The sequence below is a fragment of the Haliotis cracherodii genome, unplaced genomic scaffold, assembly GCF_022045235.1.
Source record: "Haliotis cracherodii isolate W230 unplaced genomic scaffold, xgHalCrac1.p SCAF_8, whole genome shotgun sequence".
NCBI lineage: Eukaryota > Metazoa > Mollusca > Gastropoda > Lepetellida > Haliotidae > Haliotis > Haliotis cracherodii.
This window is the reverse complement of record NW_027266341.1, coordinates 51,398,422-51,416,987: the sequence shown is the minus strand read 5'-3', so window position 1 is coordinate 51,416,987 and position 18,566 is coordinate 51,398,422. Positions and strand designations below refer to the sequence as shown.

The window sequence follows — 18,566 nt, the reverse complement described above, 5'->3', positions numbered from 1 at the left end:
TTTAGAGGTCAAGGTCACTAGAAAGAAAATGCTGACCTGAAAGGCGTGGTAACATCTCACCTAAACAGTGACGTGAAACAGTTCACGAGTCATTAATTCATTGAATCGGCTCTGGAATATTATTGGTTCATATCGTACGGGACCTTATTATGATCCCAAGCCAGAAAACTTTAGGTTCGAATCCCGATTCGCTCCTATTATGTTTCTAGGTTTGTCAGCGCCATTCCCGTGCTCGTGGGTTTTTACCGAAGTGTTTCTGTAACTGCATCACTTTTGGTTGTCCTCCCACATCAAGCTGAGACAACGTGATATAACTTGAACACTGTTCAAGGGGGCCTTAAGCTAAACTCACTCACGCACTACACTCGTTGTATCACTGATCTGGGCAAGAAAGAACTGGTTGATGGCAAAAGTAGCGACACGGGACATCGGAGCTTAATGACACATACTTAGTCAAGTCTTTTTGCTCTGGATGGCAACCTCTGTACCAAGCTGTCTGAGGAGAGATTCGATTTCGATTTTCCAATGGTGAATTTCCTCTTCATGCCGAGCAATATGCCGACGAGCAACTCCATCTTATGGCGTCTGCATTTCTCAGATGCTTTGGTGCTTTAGAGCATGTACATCTTATACATATTGCATGGCATTAAACAATTGGCTTACAACCAAGCTTTAAAGCCAACTTACACAGTCAAAGTCCTGGATAGGTTATTCCAGTAATGTCATGGTATACATTCGGAGGAGGGACACGCTTGGCCAAGTCGTCTAAGGCGCCGCGATTCGCTGTGTAGAGTTGCTTCCCTTGGGCACGCCAGAAACCTATGATTGTGGGTTCGAATCTTGGTTCGCCCAGATTATGTTTCTAGGTTTGTCAGCACCATACTCGTGCTCTTGGGTTTCACTGAAGTGACAAACGTCTGAGACCTGCATCACTTCGGGCTTTCCTCCAACATTAAGCTGACACGCCGTGATATAACTGGAATACTGTTAAAAGCGGCGTTAAACCCAACTCACTCACTCACTACAACCGCTGAGAGAGTAACTTAGTATCCTCGTTCAGAAAAGACGAGCTTCGTGTTATAAAGCAACGATGGCTAGGGGTCGACCATTTGATATCCGAAAGGGGCTGTGACATTTTGTCAAAAAAAGTAATCTTTTAACCCCATAATTTTACCCTTAGATGGAGACTTCACACCTCATCATTCAATGAAACTTACTGAATTGCATCGGGTGGTCAATGCGGGTGACTCGGTTGACACCGCAGCATCGTACCCCGACGGCATGGACCATTGCTCTTATTATCAATCACTGGATTGTCTGGCCCAGATTCAATCGTTTACAGGCCGCCGTCATGTATAAGGATTATTTCTGAGTGCGGCGTTAGGCAACAAACATACACTTCGAAAAAATGTGAGTGGCGGGTCTAATTAATATATACCCCGAGTTTTTGGATTCTACGAGTGCGTCTTAAAAAATGTTTGCCGAATTGTTACCTCTATAAAGGATGTCTAAGATAATATATATGCCCACCTTTTTCCTTAACAACGGATGTCTATATATATATGACGAATTCTTTCATTGTAATTCTTTAACGATTGTCTAAGAAAACATATGCCAAAATGTTACCTACTCACGTTTTGGAGAATATATTTACCGAGTTGTTACCTTCTATTATTGACCTCAAAGATAATGCCGAATTGTATCTATATTTTCTGGAAGGGAGGAGGGGGGGGGGGCATATGGTTCAATGCGATTACGAAACCAGAAATCACTGCTCGACTCTCCTTTACTAAATAGCGGTGCATTCATTCTGGTCGATGCCATTCACCCTGCGTGAATAAGATCCAATGAAACAGTAAAACACTGACAGTGACGGATGTATCAGCAATATTTGCAAATTGCATCATTTAGAGATCATGCCAGAATATCTAAAAAAAAAAGAGAAAAAATACGCTGACAAATTGCATGAACAGAGTCCTCTGAGAGGGTATGTAAAGTTTAGATTACTTTTTAAATCAATTAAAGTCCATACCTCCTGAAACAGCTAAGAAGTCATCTGACTTGGTAAGAGAACAATTCTATTAGCCGAATGAATCAAGCCAGGAAGCCTAGTCCTCGGTCTAATGTGATTACTCTAAAAAGCGTCTTCCCTTGATTTATGCATTGTTTTATGTATTTGGACAGGTATAGAGCGAGGTATAACCCTTTTTAGCTGATCAATTTCGCAAACAGATTCAAACTTTGAAAAGAAAAGTTTCAACTAAAAGTATTTGATGTCAGAAAATGAAGTCTTTTCAGTCATCTCAGAGATACGTGGCAGAGAGTGCTATGATTGGGGTTTGCTGGTTTCTAATCCGTCGGAATTGTGAAGATCTGGTCTATAAAGCGAGAGGGTCGGGACAAGACGTTGAAGGCCTGTAGTAGATGTTGGCGTGATGGAGACGGACATAGTATAATTACCACATTCCGATCTACAGGAGACAGGGCCCTTCAACCTCTAGATCGATGAATACAGATGTTTGGACATAATAAGTTTCAATCTGATAGTAATCTTAAGCGTTGCTACTTCATTAGATTTAAGGGGTGTTATAAAAAGTAGAAATCAAATTGGAACGGATACGGATCCGATCAGAAAGAGACTCTCATTTCGGAATCAAAATAAATGTGTTTTGTATGTTTTTGCGAATTCCTCTTCGTTTATGTCTAACTATGGTTTCCGTGGTGAGAGCTTTCGCAAATTGAATTACCTTCTGCAAACTGAACTTTCACAGAAATAAGAAAAATCTGCATTGATCGAGTTTGAAGGTTTTGATGGGCGATAGAAAGGATATGGTCTACCTTTGATGTGAGCTAATTGGATGATGGGAGGTCGGTGTAAGCAAATGGGGTTACTGTGAGTGTTTTGCTTCACCTATTGTCTAGAAATGATACCTCTGCTAGAGACAAATTGTGAGGACGGCATCTCCACTTCTAGGTGCGTCAATACCACACTTCATAATATACAAGACGTCTCTTACTGTGGAAAGAAGACTTGCAAAGGCATATCTATGTCACAATGTAGAAAGAAAAGAGCCTGGAGGCGCTCCTCGTCGAAAGGGCGACACTTGATGAGGAATATTTGGATAAGACCAAAGTTTAAGCCCGCACATTTCGGCGAAAAAAATTGAAAGATGTATGTGATAGATTTGTGATTAAACGAGTAAAGTCGTGTGTTTGTGCTTAAGAAGAGCCGGGAGCTAACAGTTGAATCAATATGTTGAAATAAAATTGTAGGCAACGTTATGAGTGAAAGGCGGACAAAGAACAACGACGGCTGGCAAATACTACCACAATGGATTGCTACAATGGAGTACAACACACGTCAAGAAGGATGGTTGATAGATAGTTTCTTGGGAAAATAGTTGATGGAAAGATGGTTAGATAGTGGATGGATTGTGGCTGAAGTTAATTGCATGCCTAATGTTTTCAGATCCAGATATTTGCCTACAACACAGACTTGTACAACAATATGTCAACAGCGAAGAGGTCTCCACGCGGTCTAACCATCATCGCTGTATTTGCCCAAGTAGGTGGACGGTGTTTAGATGGAAGGGATATCATATGTAACTTCCAAGAACCAAATGGGGGAACGGTTGGCCCAGTCGTCTAAGGCGCCGCAATTCGCTGTGTAGAGTTGCTTCCCTTGGACAAGCCAGAAACCTTTGATTGTGGGTTTGAATCCCGGTTCGCCCCGATTATGTTTCTAGGTTTGTCAGCACCATACCCGTGCTCGTTGGTTTCACCGACAAACGTCTGAGACCTGCATCACTTCGGGCTTTCCTCCCACATTAAGCTGACACGCCGTGATATAACTGGAATACTGTTAAAAGCGGCGTTAAACCCAACTCACTCACTCACCCAAAACCAAATTAGATCAAGGAGGATTACATAACGGATTGACGTCTTAAATCTTCCTGACCCTTAATTGTGCAGGACATGATTACCCGTTTCTAGAACACATGGTGTCAGCTCAGATTTTCAGTGATCCATTCATACAATTTTCACAGCTCTTTTGTCTCTCAATTCCCATTAGAATCTGTTTTGGCGGACGCTCGAGACTGTTTTTGCTCTGGAAACATAATCGAATTACATGTATAAACATTTCGGTATATTACAAAGCCAAGTAGTTTAGACACTGGAAAAAGGGATTCCACCGCTATTACGGCAGTTGGTTCGGAGTGGAACTCGGATCTCAGAAACGAATGAGTTCATGTATCTGTACATTAATGATTCGTCGACGTCATTCAGTTATAACTTTACCTAGCTGGGTACGTTGTTAAAATGGAATTTTGTATTATTCTGTACCTATTTCGTTTCAGATAACCGAGAGACCACATTCAGAATTCGGAGTTTTACTAAAAGCCATGAACAAAACTAAATATAAAGGTAATTGTTGCCTCCTTGCAGAGCTTCACAGGGAGTTATCTCACGGCGGTAATAACACAACGTTGGTGATATTTCACGGACATAACTCATCACAATTTCAAAACGGACACTTGTACCATATGACCTGACATAAAATTCGTGGCCTGAATACTAGTGTTCGAATATGACCTAACAGCCATATTTTTTTGTTTTATATATTTTATTTCACCTTTTCCCTGTTACATGAGGAGGATGGCAATCCAGGGCAATGGTCACCCTCACATTCTGAAGACAATGTATATATGCATTTGGGAAAAATTAAATACAAGTATTGGAAATGGTGCCAAGGTGATTTTTAAGAAATATAACAAATCATTCACACAGTCAAGCATTCAAAATATTATTCAAACACTGATCCTGGCAAGAAACAAATATGGGAAAGAGATACACATGTTATAGCTGTTCTGCTTCTTCAAACAATATGTGATAAAAGATCCATGATTTATAAAATGTTGCTACATTACCATTTGTAAAGGCTATATTCTTCTCAATTTTGTATCTCAGACAAACATCTTTTTGAAATATTGCGAAGCAAAGATTTGTTTTTATGCCAGCCATATTTGACCTGGACCAACGAACGTGCGAAGACTAAATACGTAATGGTTAAAATCATGAGAATCTGTTGATTCAGGGGTAGAATCAACGCCTGGAATGTCTCTATCATTTTGCATAATCACCTGTAGTTGTTCCAGTGTTACTTGTTTAACATGCACGTTCAGAACGGACAGTGAATTTATGGCTCAGAATTAACTGAAAGGACAAGAGCGTGACGTCATCATTTATAAAATTCGGAATGTCAGAGTCTTATATTTCCTGATTTCAACTGGGACATACATATTACCACACTGTGCCGCCAATGAAGACTATGATTAATTGTTTATAACGCCATCCCAGTTAAATTGTTTTTCACACATAATTTTTTTTTCTTGATTCCGTATATATGTGTTCCTTTTATAATTGTGATGAGTATTTTTTTAGAAGAAGGAAATTCCCATTCCAAGCCAGAGCACAGTTAGTTAATACAACGAACAAAAATACATTCAGCTTCATTTACCGAATGATGTAATCCAATGATGTTCTTTAGAATGCTTTTAGCATTAGATCAAATAGAAAAAAAACCGAAATGACTTTCTTCGGACATTACCTTTCGTCTTTTGCCTACAAACGGCTTCTTGGAAATTGAGTTTGTCACCGCTGTCTCGAAGGACAAGCGTAGTCAATTTCTCAGAATCAATGTACTTTTTCTCATTATTATCTTGGATTGTTTTTCCCGGAAGACGCTAAAGTAAATGTAAGAGTTGAATTCTTGCCAATCTCTATAACGTATTTCGTACCTCAATCCTCACTTCGTACTCCTGAAATCAAGGATATGCATGATATCGAGCTGAGGAAATGCGACTCAATATCAGTGCCTCGATTCGAAATTCAAACTTTGTAGTTTCAGAATATTCATTTTATTTGTCAATACAGTTGCTATAAGATGTTTCTTTAGGAGGCAACGCGATCGTTTTCATCTCACATTAAGGCGTACGGCTTCCAAGTGAAATGATGTAATTACTCAACGAATTTAATAGGTCGCCCTAACCTTAGCTTCAGAAATGCAGTTATTTTGACAATGTGAAATTTTCCCATTCACACACGCCAATATTTAGTGTTCATTTATTAAAGTCGTTTCATGTCCATCTCTACCGGAAATGAAATGTGTTTCCAAATAAAAGTAGTGAATTTCGCGCGGTTTCAAACTCACCCACTGAGTGCATGTTATTTTACGCCACAACATAATGATTCATCACGGCGGCCGTAAATAATCTACTCTAAGAGAGGTAAAGCTGTGGTTAATAGCTTGAAGAACGTACCACGCCGTTGGAGTCACACTAAGAGACCACCGAATCCACACTTGAGTCGGCTTTTACGACAAGCGTGGGATGCTGAAAAACTGTTCAGAATAACAGATTGAAAGTCGAAAACAGACTTGTGGTATCTTGGCTTCGAAATGATTTTCTGTAAAATTGTATCCCGGAGAAATGTTAGCCCAAAATATTTGAATAACCCACATGTCTGAACTTGGTAGGTTTTGATCTAATAGGAAATATTATCATGTTCTATTCCAACCGCTGAGGGGGGCATGGGTCGCCCAGTCGTCTAAGGCGCAGCGATTTGCTGTGCAGAGTCCTTTGGGCACGCCAGAAACCTATGACTGTGGGTTCGAATCCCGGTTCGCCCCGATTTTGTTTCTAGGTTTGTCAGCACCATACTCGTGCTCTTGGGTTTCACCGAAGTGGTAAACATCTGAGACCTGCTCACTTCTGGCTTTCCTCCCACATTAAGCTGACACGCCGTGATACAACTGGAATACTGTTAAAGCGGCGTTAAACCCAACTCACTCACTCACTACAACCGCTGAGAGAGAAACTTAGTATCCTCGTTTAGAAAAGACGAGCCTCGTGTTATAAAGCAACGATGGCTAGGGATCGACAATTTGATTTTCGAAAGAGGCTGTGACATTTTGTCAAAAAAAGTAAACTTTTCCCGAAAAAGTAAATTATCCTTTGGATTTACCAAAAAAATCGTTCACTGAACGCTGGATGTTCTGACACAATGATGTGATGTTAGGGAAAAGAAAATGTCTGACTGAAAGAAATATAGACTGTCTCGAACAAAAATCTCTAACCCCCGCCCGTTCCCAAACCCCTTCTTGAATATTAAATGATCGGTCCCCCAACCCAACTTTAAGTGGATCTTACACGTTGTTCTATCCCTTTTAATTCTCATCTGTGACTGATCATGAGGTGATTCTGGTATTACTCTCTTACTGTCGTCTAGTCAAAATGTAATAAGTCTACTAGTGTCCCGGTCATATTTCCAAAGTGAACTAAAGATATCTTCTCACGTTCAAATGTCAACCAGTCTAACCTTAAAGGTCCTGTGCTTCTCAAAGGATTTGAAAATGTCTTTTGCGTGACAGTGAACATTATATTGTTTGATCCCACACATTCAGCCTCATCCCACACAATCAAGGGTATTTTAATAAGAACACAACACATTGATTGTATCTTTCTTGAATGTAGACGAAGGGTTTTTAGTTTAATGAAACCTAAATCAAAGGCCAATGTGATTTGCCATTGAAATTTAAACTGAAATAAGAATATAATCCCGTGACGTGGTTGATGCATGTCATGGCGTGGATCGTTGTTTATGATATCAATCATTGGTTTGTCATGCCAAGACTCCATAACATGTATTTGCATGCCATTGTGCAATATTGATAAGTGCGGCGTTAAACATCTTCTCTATGCATGTGTTATTATTTCGTTATTAAAGCAAAATGATTTGAACGTCGATTCCTATTCTTGGTGGAGATAACATTAAGAGATATCGGCGAATATTGTTTCATATAATGAGGCTGTTATTCAACAGAATTTTGTAACAGTCTATTCCCGGCCAGAAATTGCCGGCCAGATAAAAAACAATATTAATATTCTTGGATATAAAGAGTGGGCTATCAAAAGAGTATTTATTGTATTCGTGAGCCACAATTCATATACACTGCTTAAGACATTCCACACCGACGACCATGGGGACACGGACGGCCCAATCGTGTCAGGCATTGCAGTCCTGTGCCAGAAGCTTGAGATTCGATTTCCACCAGATTAACCATGGGCAGTACCATACCCGTGAGACAATACTTATTGTCTGCCACAAAAATAGCTTGTTATTAAACAAATATATTTAGGCTCATGTATATATTTATATATATCCTTAAACGCCTACAACTCATCACTCGGAATCCCTCCCCTCCCTATCCAATATACACTGTGCATCAATGTTTCAGGCGATGTGACGCTAGTACGTGGCCTACAGTTGTCGAGACTTCTCCCGGCGACTGACAATTACGTCACATATGAGGGTTCAATGACACATCCGGGTTGTTTTGAGACGGTCACGTGGCTGGTGTTAAATAAACCCATACACGTCAGTAAAAAGCAGGTGAGATTATCTATGGTATCTAAGGGTGGATATTATCGGATTATTTCTTTCTCGCAAGGTGTTTTTTTTAAGTCTGTAGAAAAAAAGCTCATCAGAACCAAATACCTGTGAGCTGATAATGTTGTGTTACGCAGTCAATCAACGTAGTTTGAAACAACTAAGCCTATGATGGTTAAACATCCCACGGATGATTCCAACAAGTTTGTCTGAAAATATGCACAGAATTCTGATCCGATTCTAAACATGGCCACCATGGCAGCCATTTTGGATTTGTCAAGTTTGCAAATTTCGCAGCCATATTTGCATCTATTGTACGCCACCATGGCAGACATATTGGATTTGTCAAGTTTGCAAATTTCGCAGCCATATTTGCATCTATCGTACGCCACCATGGCAGACATATTGGATTTGTCAAGTTTGCAAATTTCGCAGCCATATTTGCATCTATCATTACGCCATTTCAGATGCAGTATGTTAATAAACTACAACATGAAACATAATTCTTACATATTAAGCAGAATTTGACATTTTACCATGTTTATCTAAGTTTATATAGTTATTTTCGTTTTCTCTGAAAGCAATCGGTTTGTGAAGCTGTCATTGTGTGTTAGTCATCCCAGTATTACTTACTGAAACAGAGAATATGAAAACCCTTTAGTCATTGCCTTTTGTAAACTTTCTCCGATCACCGCCTTTCCTTTTGACAACAATGCAGTGGATCAGGGGTTCCTTTGACATCTTCTTGTCTATTGTCACCATTATTTCAACCCCAAATCATAAATTGTGACACATATTACAAGCAAGTCTTGCTATTTGAAAAGATGAACGGAGATTGTGTATTGTAAATATTTTTATTGTTATGATCATACTTTGTTGCTGAAGCTCCATCAATTCACAGCATCAATAATTCAGCAGATACAATTTTGAATATTTTTTTCTGTTCACAGATCGAGGCATTGCGAGTTTTAAACCAAGCGACGAGAGACAACCCTCGGATGCTGATGGCGGGGAATATACGGCCTGATATGCCACTCAACCAACGCACTGTCCGCACCAATATAAATTTTGTATGTCCTGCATGTGAAACCTCACGTGTTGGTCAAATGATGCAATCTGACCGAACAGTAATTATTTTACGTTTTTTCTTTCGAGAATATGTCCAGCCGAGTAGGAAAAGGTTCCAGTCACCTCAAGCAAAATAGGGAATTTGCTGCATGTTCGTAACGAAAATACCCATTTACCCTATCTTGAGCAAGTGTAAACTAATTGCGATCAATCAAGACTATTGAGGCCAATGAGTGTCCATTTAGGTCAGTGGAAGTCCATTGTTGACTATGTTAAATATTTTGGTCAGGGTAGAACAAATTAAGGTCTGTAGTAATACGGGACGGGGTTTTTAGTACTTGAAATATTGAGTAGTGAGTGAGTGAGTGAGTGAGTGAGTTGGGTTTAACGGCGCTTTTAACAGTATTCCAGTCATATCACGGCGTGTCAGCTTAATGTGAGAGGAAAGTTCGAAGTGATGCAGGTCTCAGACGTTTACCACTTCGCTGAAACCCACGATCGCGGGTATGATGCTGACAAACCTAGAAACATAATCTGGGCGAACCGGGATTCGAACCCACAATCATAGGTTTCTGGCGTGCCCAAGGGACAGCGAATCGCGGTGCCTTAGACGACTGGGCCACGTGTGTCCCCCTAGAAATATTAGATTGTACGATACAGATGCAATGGGTTCAATAGGAACGACATCAATAGTCTATTGACCGACCTACTTTAAGGCACGCAATCGTGCTGATCATCTATAGTTTGCTTCCGGTAAAATGTTTCCGGTTTTTGTATTACTTCTATGGATATTAGGAGTGCCCGGATTTCACGAAAAATTATCTCCCCTTGCTAGTATTGTTGCTGGGTTTTTGTGAGTAAGAAAAAAAATGTTTTACTTTGAAAATAATTTGTTTCAAGCCCTACGATAATTTAATTATTTCCACAAAATACTAACGAAAACAGGTGACCTGTTGTATCAAGTCTCTCCAACCCCCCACAATATAGCATTCGATTCCTGTCACGTCAAATGACGCAAAGTGATCATGTTGCAGAATACCGGGTGTATTGGAAACGGTAAACTATATCTCTTGGAGAAACAAGCACTTGTGGCATTCAGAACTGGACATATTTTCAGTTTTTTGTGTACTTACGTTCCTACCCATTGTGCCGTGTCCAATAAATCGACTGAATTTAAAGTAGCTGTAATTGAAAATCACTGTAGTGGTAAAACCGTATGAGTTTCTATTACTGGATATCGCCATGAAGCCTGCTGGATTGCCCATAAGAAATAATGCTTGCATGTGGCGTTTTATTCCTAAATCCTAAAATTACGTTTTATTAGTGTCGAATCATGAACTTCATGTCAGCGAGCGGAGTGTAATATTGCAACAGCAACAATAGAAACCTTGTGTGCTTGCTTTCATGAAATTGAATGAATTGTTGTTGTATTTTATTGAGATGAAAAACAATTATCCTTGGCCATCTGCTAATAAATCCTTGTGGAAAATTTGATTATTAAATCAACGCGAAAAATCAATTTCAATAAAGGCCGAGTAACTGTAGAGGAAGCACTGGTGGGGGACTGGTACAATTATTGCTTAACGTTGCAGCATAGCTGCATATATCTTTCACATTTTCATGTCTTTGTAATTTTTCCATGGGATTATAGCCTAACGACATTTCAATGTTATTATTTCAGCAATCTCGTAGCTGCTCAATGGGAAAGGATATGTTTTATAAAGGTGAGCTTAATCTCAAAGAACTGTTCGTTCAATTAATGTATATTGCTCATGCATTTTTTGATTATACGAACTATTAGTTCTTGAAGAAATGGCTGGATTGCAAAGTAAGTCCTTTTTTATACATTTTGTTAGGTTACATACAGATGTGCTCCACTGCCTAGCGTTATTTGGTGATTAACATTCGTGATGTGGTCCCACACAAAATCCACGAGTAAATATTCACCTTTTAAAGGGGATTAGGCTTCGGCTATTTGGCAGTCCTAACGTGTTATATATGATTTATCTGCTGCCTTCTTGTTTCTTATGATTGTCAGATTGGCATTAGTAATTACCGTAAACCTCTGTCTCAGTTTCAGATAGGGCACTGATAATTATATCTTGATTTAGCTGTCGGCTTGAAATTGGCACCAGACTGTGGCTTATCGTACCCCTTTTAATACCGCAGAGAGCAAGAAACAATCGAAATTTACCATTAAGTTGTTATGGAGGGGAACACCCAGATAATAATTCCCTTGGTATAATCATTAGTTCCCATATTTGTTGTTGTTTTTATTTTTTTTATTTTTTGTTTCCCAACCTTAAGTAAGTAAGGAAGGTTAACCAAAAAGTAGATTTATTGAAGTAGTATTGGAAAATTGGAAAATCTTTGTGTGTTAAGGGACTGTCGATTTCATATTCTGGGATTGGATATGTTTCTCATGAAAACACTGTAAAAATAATTTTACGTCTCGTTTTACAACAGCAGTATGTATACACTAGATTTGCTGGATAGCCTTAACTAAACTGTTTTGTGAAATTATTTGTCGTTAATAGAACTCTCAACCCACCATTTTTAAAAAGTCAGTATCGTGTCTGTTTATACTTCAGTAAACGAGAGGTTCAAAGAACCCTGATACCAACTCCTTTCTGCGCAGTCTCAGAAGTCTACTTGCCTCCCACCTCTCCTGGACCGGAAACAGTTCAGAGAGGTAAGAGTTATCTTCCGTGACGCAAGGTTGCTGTGTTTATAACAAAGTCTTCATCGACAAAACACAGGACACATCGTTTTATTTCAATACAGATTAATAGTCGGTGTGTTCAGCGTAATGCCGTAATTACGACAGTCAAAAAATGAACATTAAAACATAACTTTAACGTATAAAGTGAGTGACGGTACCGGTACTCCCTGTCATCTGTCATCGTCGTGCAGAGTTGCGTCCATTAGTCTTGCCAGGATCCTATGATCATTGGTTCGCATCCCAGATTATCTCTTTTTAGGATTATCGGTTTCACAGCACCATATCCATTCCATGACTTAACTGAAAAACTGTTCAAAGCAGCATAAAACACAACTCACTCACTCACTCACACACTCACTCACCCAACCACCCACCCACTCATTCACTCACTTACTCACTCACTCACTCAGACTAGCGTGTATTTACTAGCGTCTTAGCGCAACAGCTATTGTAACCCACATATGTTAAATTCAAATTTCAACACCAAAGAATCATTAGTCTCGAATCTGCCGAAACAGATTCCAGAAGGATGTACAAGTCAATGTGGTGATTGATCACTGAAAGTCAGGGATGAGAGCAGGTGTTTGCGAAAAGGTTAAGCATGCCCTGATCTACCGTTGGCACCGGACCAGTCACTATCAGATGTGATAACCCCATGTTCATATCATGGAATAGCATCGCTCATTAAGATGACGTAGATAATTTCTTTTAATGTCTGCACAGTCCTCCATAGAGTTGCTGTGCTAAGATCAATATGTGGTACGAATACTACATATGTATGTTTATGTTTTACAGACCACAGCAGAGCATCACTCTTTCCAATTCCCACTATACAATATGGATATCAGTTATTCATAACTAGAGATTGTCAGATTAACGTGCTTTTGTGTGGCAATGGATGTCGGTCATTTTCGGTACCTGCCACTTTTCATGTTTTGCGTGTGCGAACAGGTCGACGTTAATCGTTTTCATAAAAATAAAGTTGAAGAAGGAAAACAAGAACGGACTTCAAGTAAATTTACTTAAAACGGAATGAAAATCTTGATCTATTGCATTACTAGCTACCCCTGCTTTTATGACAAACTATGATATGCCTACATGTATCCTATATCGCCCTAGGGGGCACGGGTGGCCCAGTCGTCTAAGGCGCCGCGATTCGCTGTGCAGAGTTGCGTCCCCTGGACACGCCAGAAACCTATGACTGTGGGTTCGAATCCCGGTTCGCCCCGATTATGTTTCTAGGTCTGTCAGCACCATACCCGTGCCCGTGGGTTTCACCGAAGTGGTAAACGTCTGAGACCTGCATCACTTCGGGCTTTCCTCCCACATTAAGCTGACGCGCCGTGATATAACCGGAATACTGTTAAAAGCGGCGTTAAACCCAACTCACTCACTCGCTATATCGCCCTAACCCAATCAATGTACTTTGTCTGTGATCTGAATCATTTAAAGCTGAAGTTAATGCAGTTGAATGAGTGAGTTTAATTTTTAGGCCGCTCTCAACTGTATTCCAATTATACCCCGGCGTGTCAGCTTAATGTGGGAGGAAAGCCAGAAGTGATGCAGGTCTCAGACGTTTACCACTTCGGTGAAACCCACGAGCACGGGTATTGTGCTGACAAACTTTGAGACATAATCGGGGCGAACACTCATTCGAACACTTGACAATGAGTAAGTGAATATGGTTTTACGCCGCTTTTAGCAATATTCCAGCAATATCACGGCGGGGCACACCAGAAATGGGCTTCACACATTGTACCCATGTCGGGAATCGAACCCGGGTCTTCAGCGTGACGAGTGAACGCTTTAACCACTAGGCCACCCGACCGCCCCGAACACTTGACAGATTTCTGCCCTGCCCACAGCGAATTGCCACGCCTTAGACGACTGACCCAGCCCTCCCCCCATTAATAAAAAAGCGTTCACTCTTAACACTTAAGGCCAGTTTGCTTCGAGAAATGTTTAATGTGTGTGAAACCAACTGACCGCTCCAGTTATAGTGCTAGAATATTGCTGAAAGCGGCAATATTCATGCATTCACAGTCTCTCCAAGACGTAAGAACAGAAGGGGTCGGAGGTCTATGTTAAAGTATGGAGGTAACACAGGCGATTGGACTAATGTTCCTTTGTGAAACCGTTCCCAGCTGTCCACCAAGTACACGTGCCACAAGTACATGAAAGGCACACACTACTAAAACACAAGCCGCATTCGCCATTGTCAATGAAAGAAAATCAGCTGGGAATAACTGCATTAGAATTGACAGACAGAGTGTGTTGAGCTCATGGTTCGATATCGCCTACACACCTACTGTCTGAGTCTATTTTTGTAGTCCAGCATCTGCCCATCAACATTTTCTTCAAGTCAGCACTTTTTACCTTTATCACCGTCTGACCTGGATACACTAATAAATATATAATAAAATCGAATAGAGGCTGAAAGTGATGAGCACATTTATCAACAGATTGTGGTTCAAATACGATAATCTGATTAGATAGCTGATAAAATTTCCCTCACTGATTGAATGAAATCTCATTTAAAAGAAACCTGATTCACTTAGTCTAGCAATAACCTCTCTGACCTGAGCCCAATACTTAAACCCAATTTACACCTTCTTCAATTTACACATCTTCTACTTTCTTTTGACATGTTTATCTCAACCAGATTACCAATAAAGAATGAAACGAATACCAAGATGTTGGGTATAAAATATAATTTGGATATTAATAAAATTCCGTTTTGTCTTTCAGAGGTGGATAACGATCACTGAAGATAACGTTCATGCCTTATTCAGAATGGTGCTATATTTCTTCAACCAAAGAAACAATGCTTTTGTTTAAAGAACCAAGAACAAGACTGGTTCACTTGTGTTCTTTGTGATTCCAATTCATGGGGGCTTGTGTTATGTTCTGTGTGTTCGCCTAGTTGGTACATGCCTAGGCTATGTCTGAACTTAGACCATGTGTGATTATAGACCATGTGTGATTATAGACCATGTGTGAACGTGGACCATGTGTGACAAATGGACTTCTGTTGTGGCCAACTTCTGAGATCATCATACCGCGTCTTCTTTAACTACGGCTTCAACTAAATGTAAGGCTCCGACTTCGGCTCCAACTCAGGCTCCAACTCCATCTCCTTCGGTACCAAATGTACATTTAGCGGACATACATACACTCAGCAATTAATTCAGGTAAGGCAACGACAAATACGCTGTTAATTGTCAGAATCCGCGTCAGTTGTACTCTCTAGACATTTACACAATTAAGAAACTCCAGCTATGGAATAACGCCTGTCAAAGAGGCGGTTCCGACTACGATAGATAAACGCAAACTAATTTTTAAACCCGTGAAGATCCGGGTAGAGAATTGGTATGTAGCAACCTCTGCTAGGCGTTAGAGGCGACTATGCTTGTCGTTAGAGGCGACTAACGGGATCGGTGGGTCAGGCTCGCTGACTTGGTTGATTCATGTCATCGTATCCCAATTGTGTTGATGGAGGCTCATGATGTCAATCACTGGATTATCTGGCCCAGATTCGATTATACTCAGACTGCCGTCATTAAGCTGGAATATTGCTGTGTGTAGCGTTAAACAACTGGTCTGGTTACTGGTCTTAACAAAACTAAGTCAAATGACTAATATGAATTGTGTTTGATTAATTGTCGTGCTTGAATGAGAGAACACGATAAGTACCACGTACCATGTATTATTGCTCAAAGTATTCGATGCCGAGCTTGGCCATTCTGATAATAGTATGTTTTCGAATTTTACAAAGTCCCTGAAGCGCGAAAAGATTATATTATTTCATCAAAAGTGATAAAAAAGGCCCCTGGATACGATTGTACTTTCAAAGGCATCAAAGAATTCTCAGTTGATGAAGGGGGTTACGCATTTAGTATCTGCTGGTAGAATTAATCAGTTACAGAATCAGAATGTCTATTCCAGGCAATATGGCCCATCGTAATTAGTAACAAGAAACAAAATGAATTCAGGTCAATGTTCAATCTGAATCTCCATTTCATTGACAAACATGTTTTTCACCGTTACTCCCGATTTGCCCAACATCAAAAGAACAGACTCCTTCATGGAACATGTTCTGTATGCTTTTCTTTTCAAAAGTCCGACTTTCAACTTTTCTTGCAGATTGGGATCAATTTGCAGTCTCATGTCCCATGTTAGCTGATGTCGGTCTGGGGCAATTGATTGCCCTTAGACAAAGGGCTGAACGTGGTGTACAAATAGATCAATTCTTCTCGAGAAGGTAGAGTACCTTTTGGATAAGCATGGACATCAAAGCGTGCACTCCTTGAACAAGAAATATTCGCTGTGCTTGCAGATATCGAGAAGCCTAGCAGGGAGGGCTACCTCTTCAGGTATCGAGAACAATACTCGTGATGCAATGTCTGAATTGGAAGCCCTGACATAGCCATTCTAATGGTAGACGTACCATCACGAAGCTAATGGATGACGGAGCCCAAAACAAGCAGGATGATCCACTGTTGAAGTATTCCAGCCCATTTGTGTTTACTGTGAAGCGTTGGAATGGCCGAACAAACAACGATGAGTGTGTGTGATTGTGAACTGGGGAAGAAGGTCTTCCTGATTTGGTGATGCTGATGATGTTAGCCTGGTTGGCTGCGGAAGAGGAGGCTGAAGGAGATGTGTCAACATGCAGTGGAGGATGCACAGGAAGCCGAAGAGTATCAAGGACGCTCAACGTTATATGTATTGCTCTTGTGTAGAAGGACGTTGTCTTGAAAATGTTGTATGTCGCTGCGTTGTCTGTAAATATGGCCTAAGTGGATAAGATGCATTAGTCAATCCCACACAATCAGGAGACAATGTATCAAGCCTCTCTTCTCTTATCACTTGTCATGTTGTAAGTGTATACTATAGCTTAGCACACAGATGGAAGAATTTATCGATATCAACAGGAAGAGATAAAGTGAGGTGTTTAAAGAAGGTTTGTTATTTTTAAGCACATGAAAGAAAGAATAAGTGATATACAGCGAAACCTTGTTAGTCAAGACGGATGCGTCCCCAGTGTAACTTCCGGATTAACGAATCAGTGATGTCCTTTGTGTGTATATATACTATCCTCACAGTAAAATTCCAGCCGGGTCAAGACCAGAGGGATTCATTGTATGTTTAGGTGTTGATGATTAGTGAATGAAAAGCCGCCTTGTCCGTGTCATCTATATGCCTTCTATTTCTTTACATGTCATACATCCGCTCTCGCATGTGTTGTACAGTGAAACCTCGTTAATCCGGACATAGCAATATTTAGCGCAATCGCCTTCCTTATCAGACCATGGATGCTTTTTAATGTCCTTTTAATCATGTACAGCTGTATCCAACAGTAATCGTTCGGGTTATTGGGGTTTCTAACTATCAGTGTCTGGATAAATGGGGTTGCACTATTTGAAAACGATTGCTATCATGTGTGTGAACCGTTAAACAATGCGTCTGAGCTGGAAACGGAAAACTGAGCATGAAGTTGAAGCCACGTTTGGATCCACACTGCAGCACATAAAATCTGATTAGGTTTTACAATATTGTGCATCCTTCAGTAAAAAATATTCATTTCATTATATTAATTCTATTTTTCAATTTAATTCTATCCCGGTGAAATTGAAAAGAAATCTTAGTGACCCAGTTTGCAGATCACACAGCCCCAGCACATAATGAAGACAGGCAGGAATGGCTGAGTTTTGATTAGCCCATTTCATAGCTATTGCATCGCTTGTGTCCGCCCAGTGCTAATCTTTTACTACCCAGAGAAGTTATGATGTACGAGTCGAGATTGAATGGTCAGACAATACAGTTCCTTGTGCCATTAGCCCATTCAGTCATGCATCCATCGAGACCAAATCCTCATTATGTGTAGAGCGTGTAGATTTATCGGCACATTAATGGCCAGACGGAATTAGAGGTACATGCAGTGGTTGTGTTTGTTGGCGATGTTTGAAGACTTGATAATGGGAGGGCTAATAGCAGCCATCACTGCCTCAGTAGTCTCCATCGTGCCCTTGACGTTAGGAGGGACAGACAGCTTACCCATACATACCAGTATTAATAGCTTGTCCGGAAAGAGATGACAGTGTCACATGATTGGCCACAAAGAGAAGGACATTTTGTATACTGTCTCGTTGAAATGGTAAGAAAGTGTTTCAACGCGCGACCGACCATAATAGCGGACGTTTTATGGTTATATTATGATTGTATTACAAACAGTCAGAGTTTAACGGGGAGGGACTTAAGGGACCCAGACAAGCCTGTGGCATCATTTACCATTTATCTTGGTAATGTCTCAAGGGGGACTCGCTTT

The 18,566-nt window shown here is 40.4% G+C and overlaps 1 protein-coding gene across 1 annotated transcript in view; it reads left to right on the top strand.

Annotated features, from left to right (window-relative positions):
• LOC139450041 (carbonic anhydrase-related protein 10-like) overlaps window positions 1–16,470 on the top strand; it is a 129,654-nt gene extending 113,184 nt beyond the window's left edge. Inside the window, exons 5-12 of the mRNA XM_071231673.1 lie at window positions 3,470–3,565; window positions 4,359–4,425; window positions 8,297–8,451; window positions 9,399–9,575; window positions 11,198–11,240; window positions 12,108–12,208; window positions 14,987–15,429; window positions 16,382–16,470. Coding sequence (XP_071087774.1) covers window positions 3,470–3,565; window positions 4,359–4,425; window positions 8,297–8,451; window positions 9,399–9,575; window positions 11,198–11,240; window positions 12,108–12,133 — 564 coding nt within the window. The 3' untranslated portion in view covers window positions 12,134–12,208; window positions 14,987–15,429; window positions 16,382–16,470. The remainder of the gene's footprint in view (window positions 1–3,469; window positions 3,566–4,358; window positions 4,426–8,296; window positions 8,452–9,398; window positions 9,576–11,197; window positions 11,241–12,107; window positions 12,209–14,986; window positions 15,430–16,381) is intronic.
• Window positions 16,471–18,566: the final 2,096 nt, after the last annotated feature.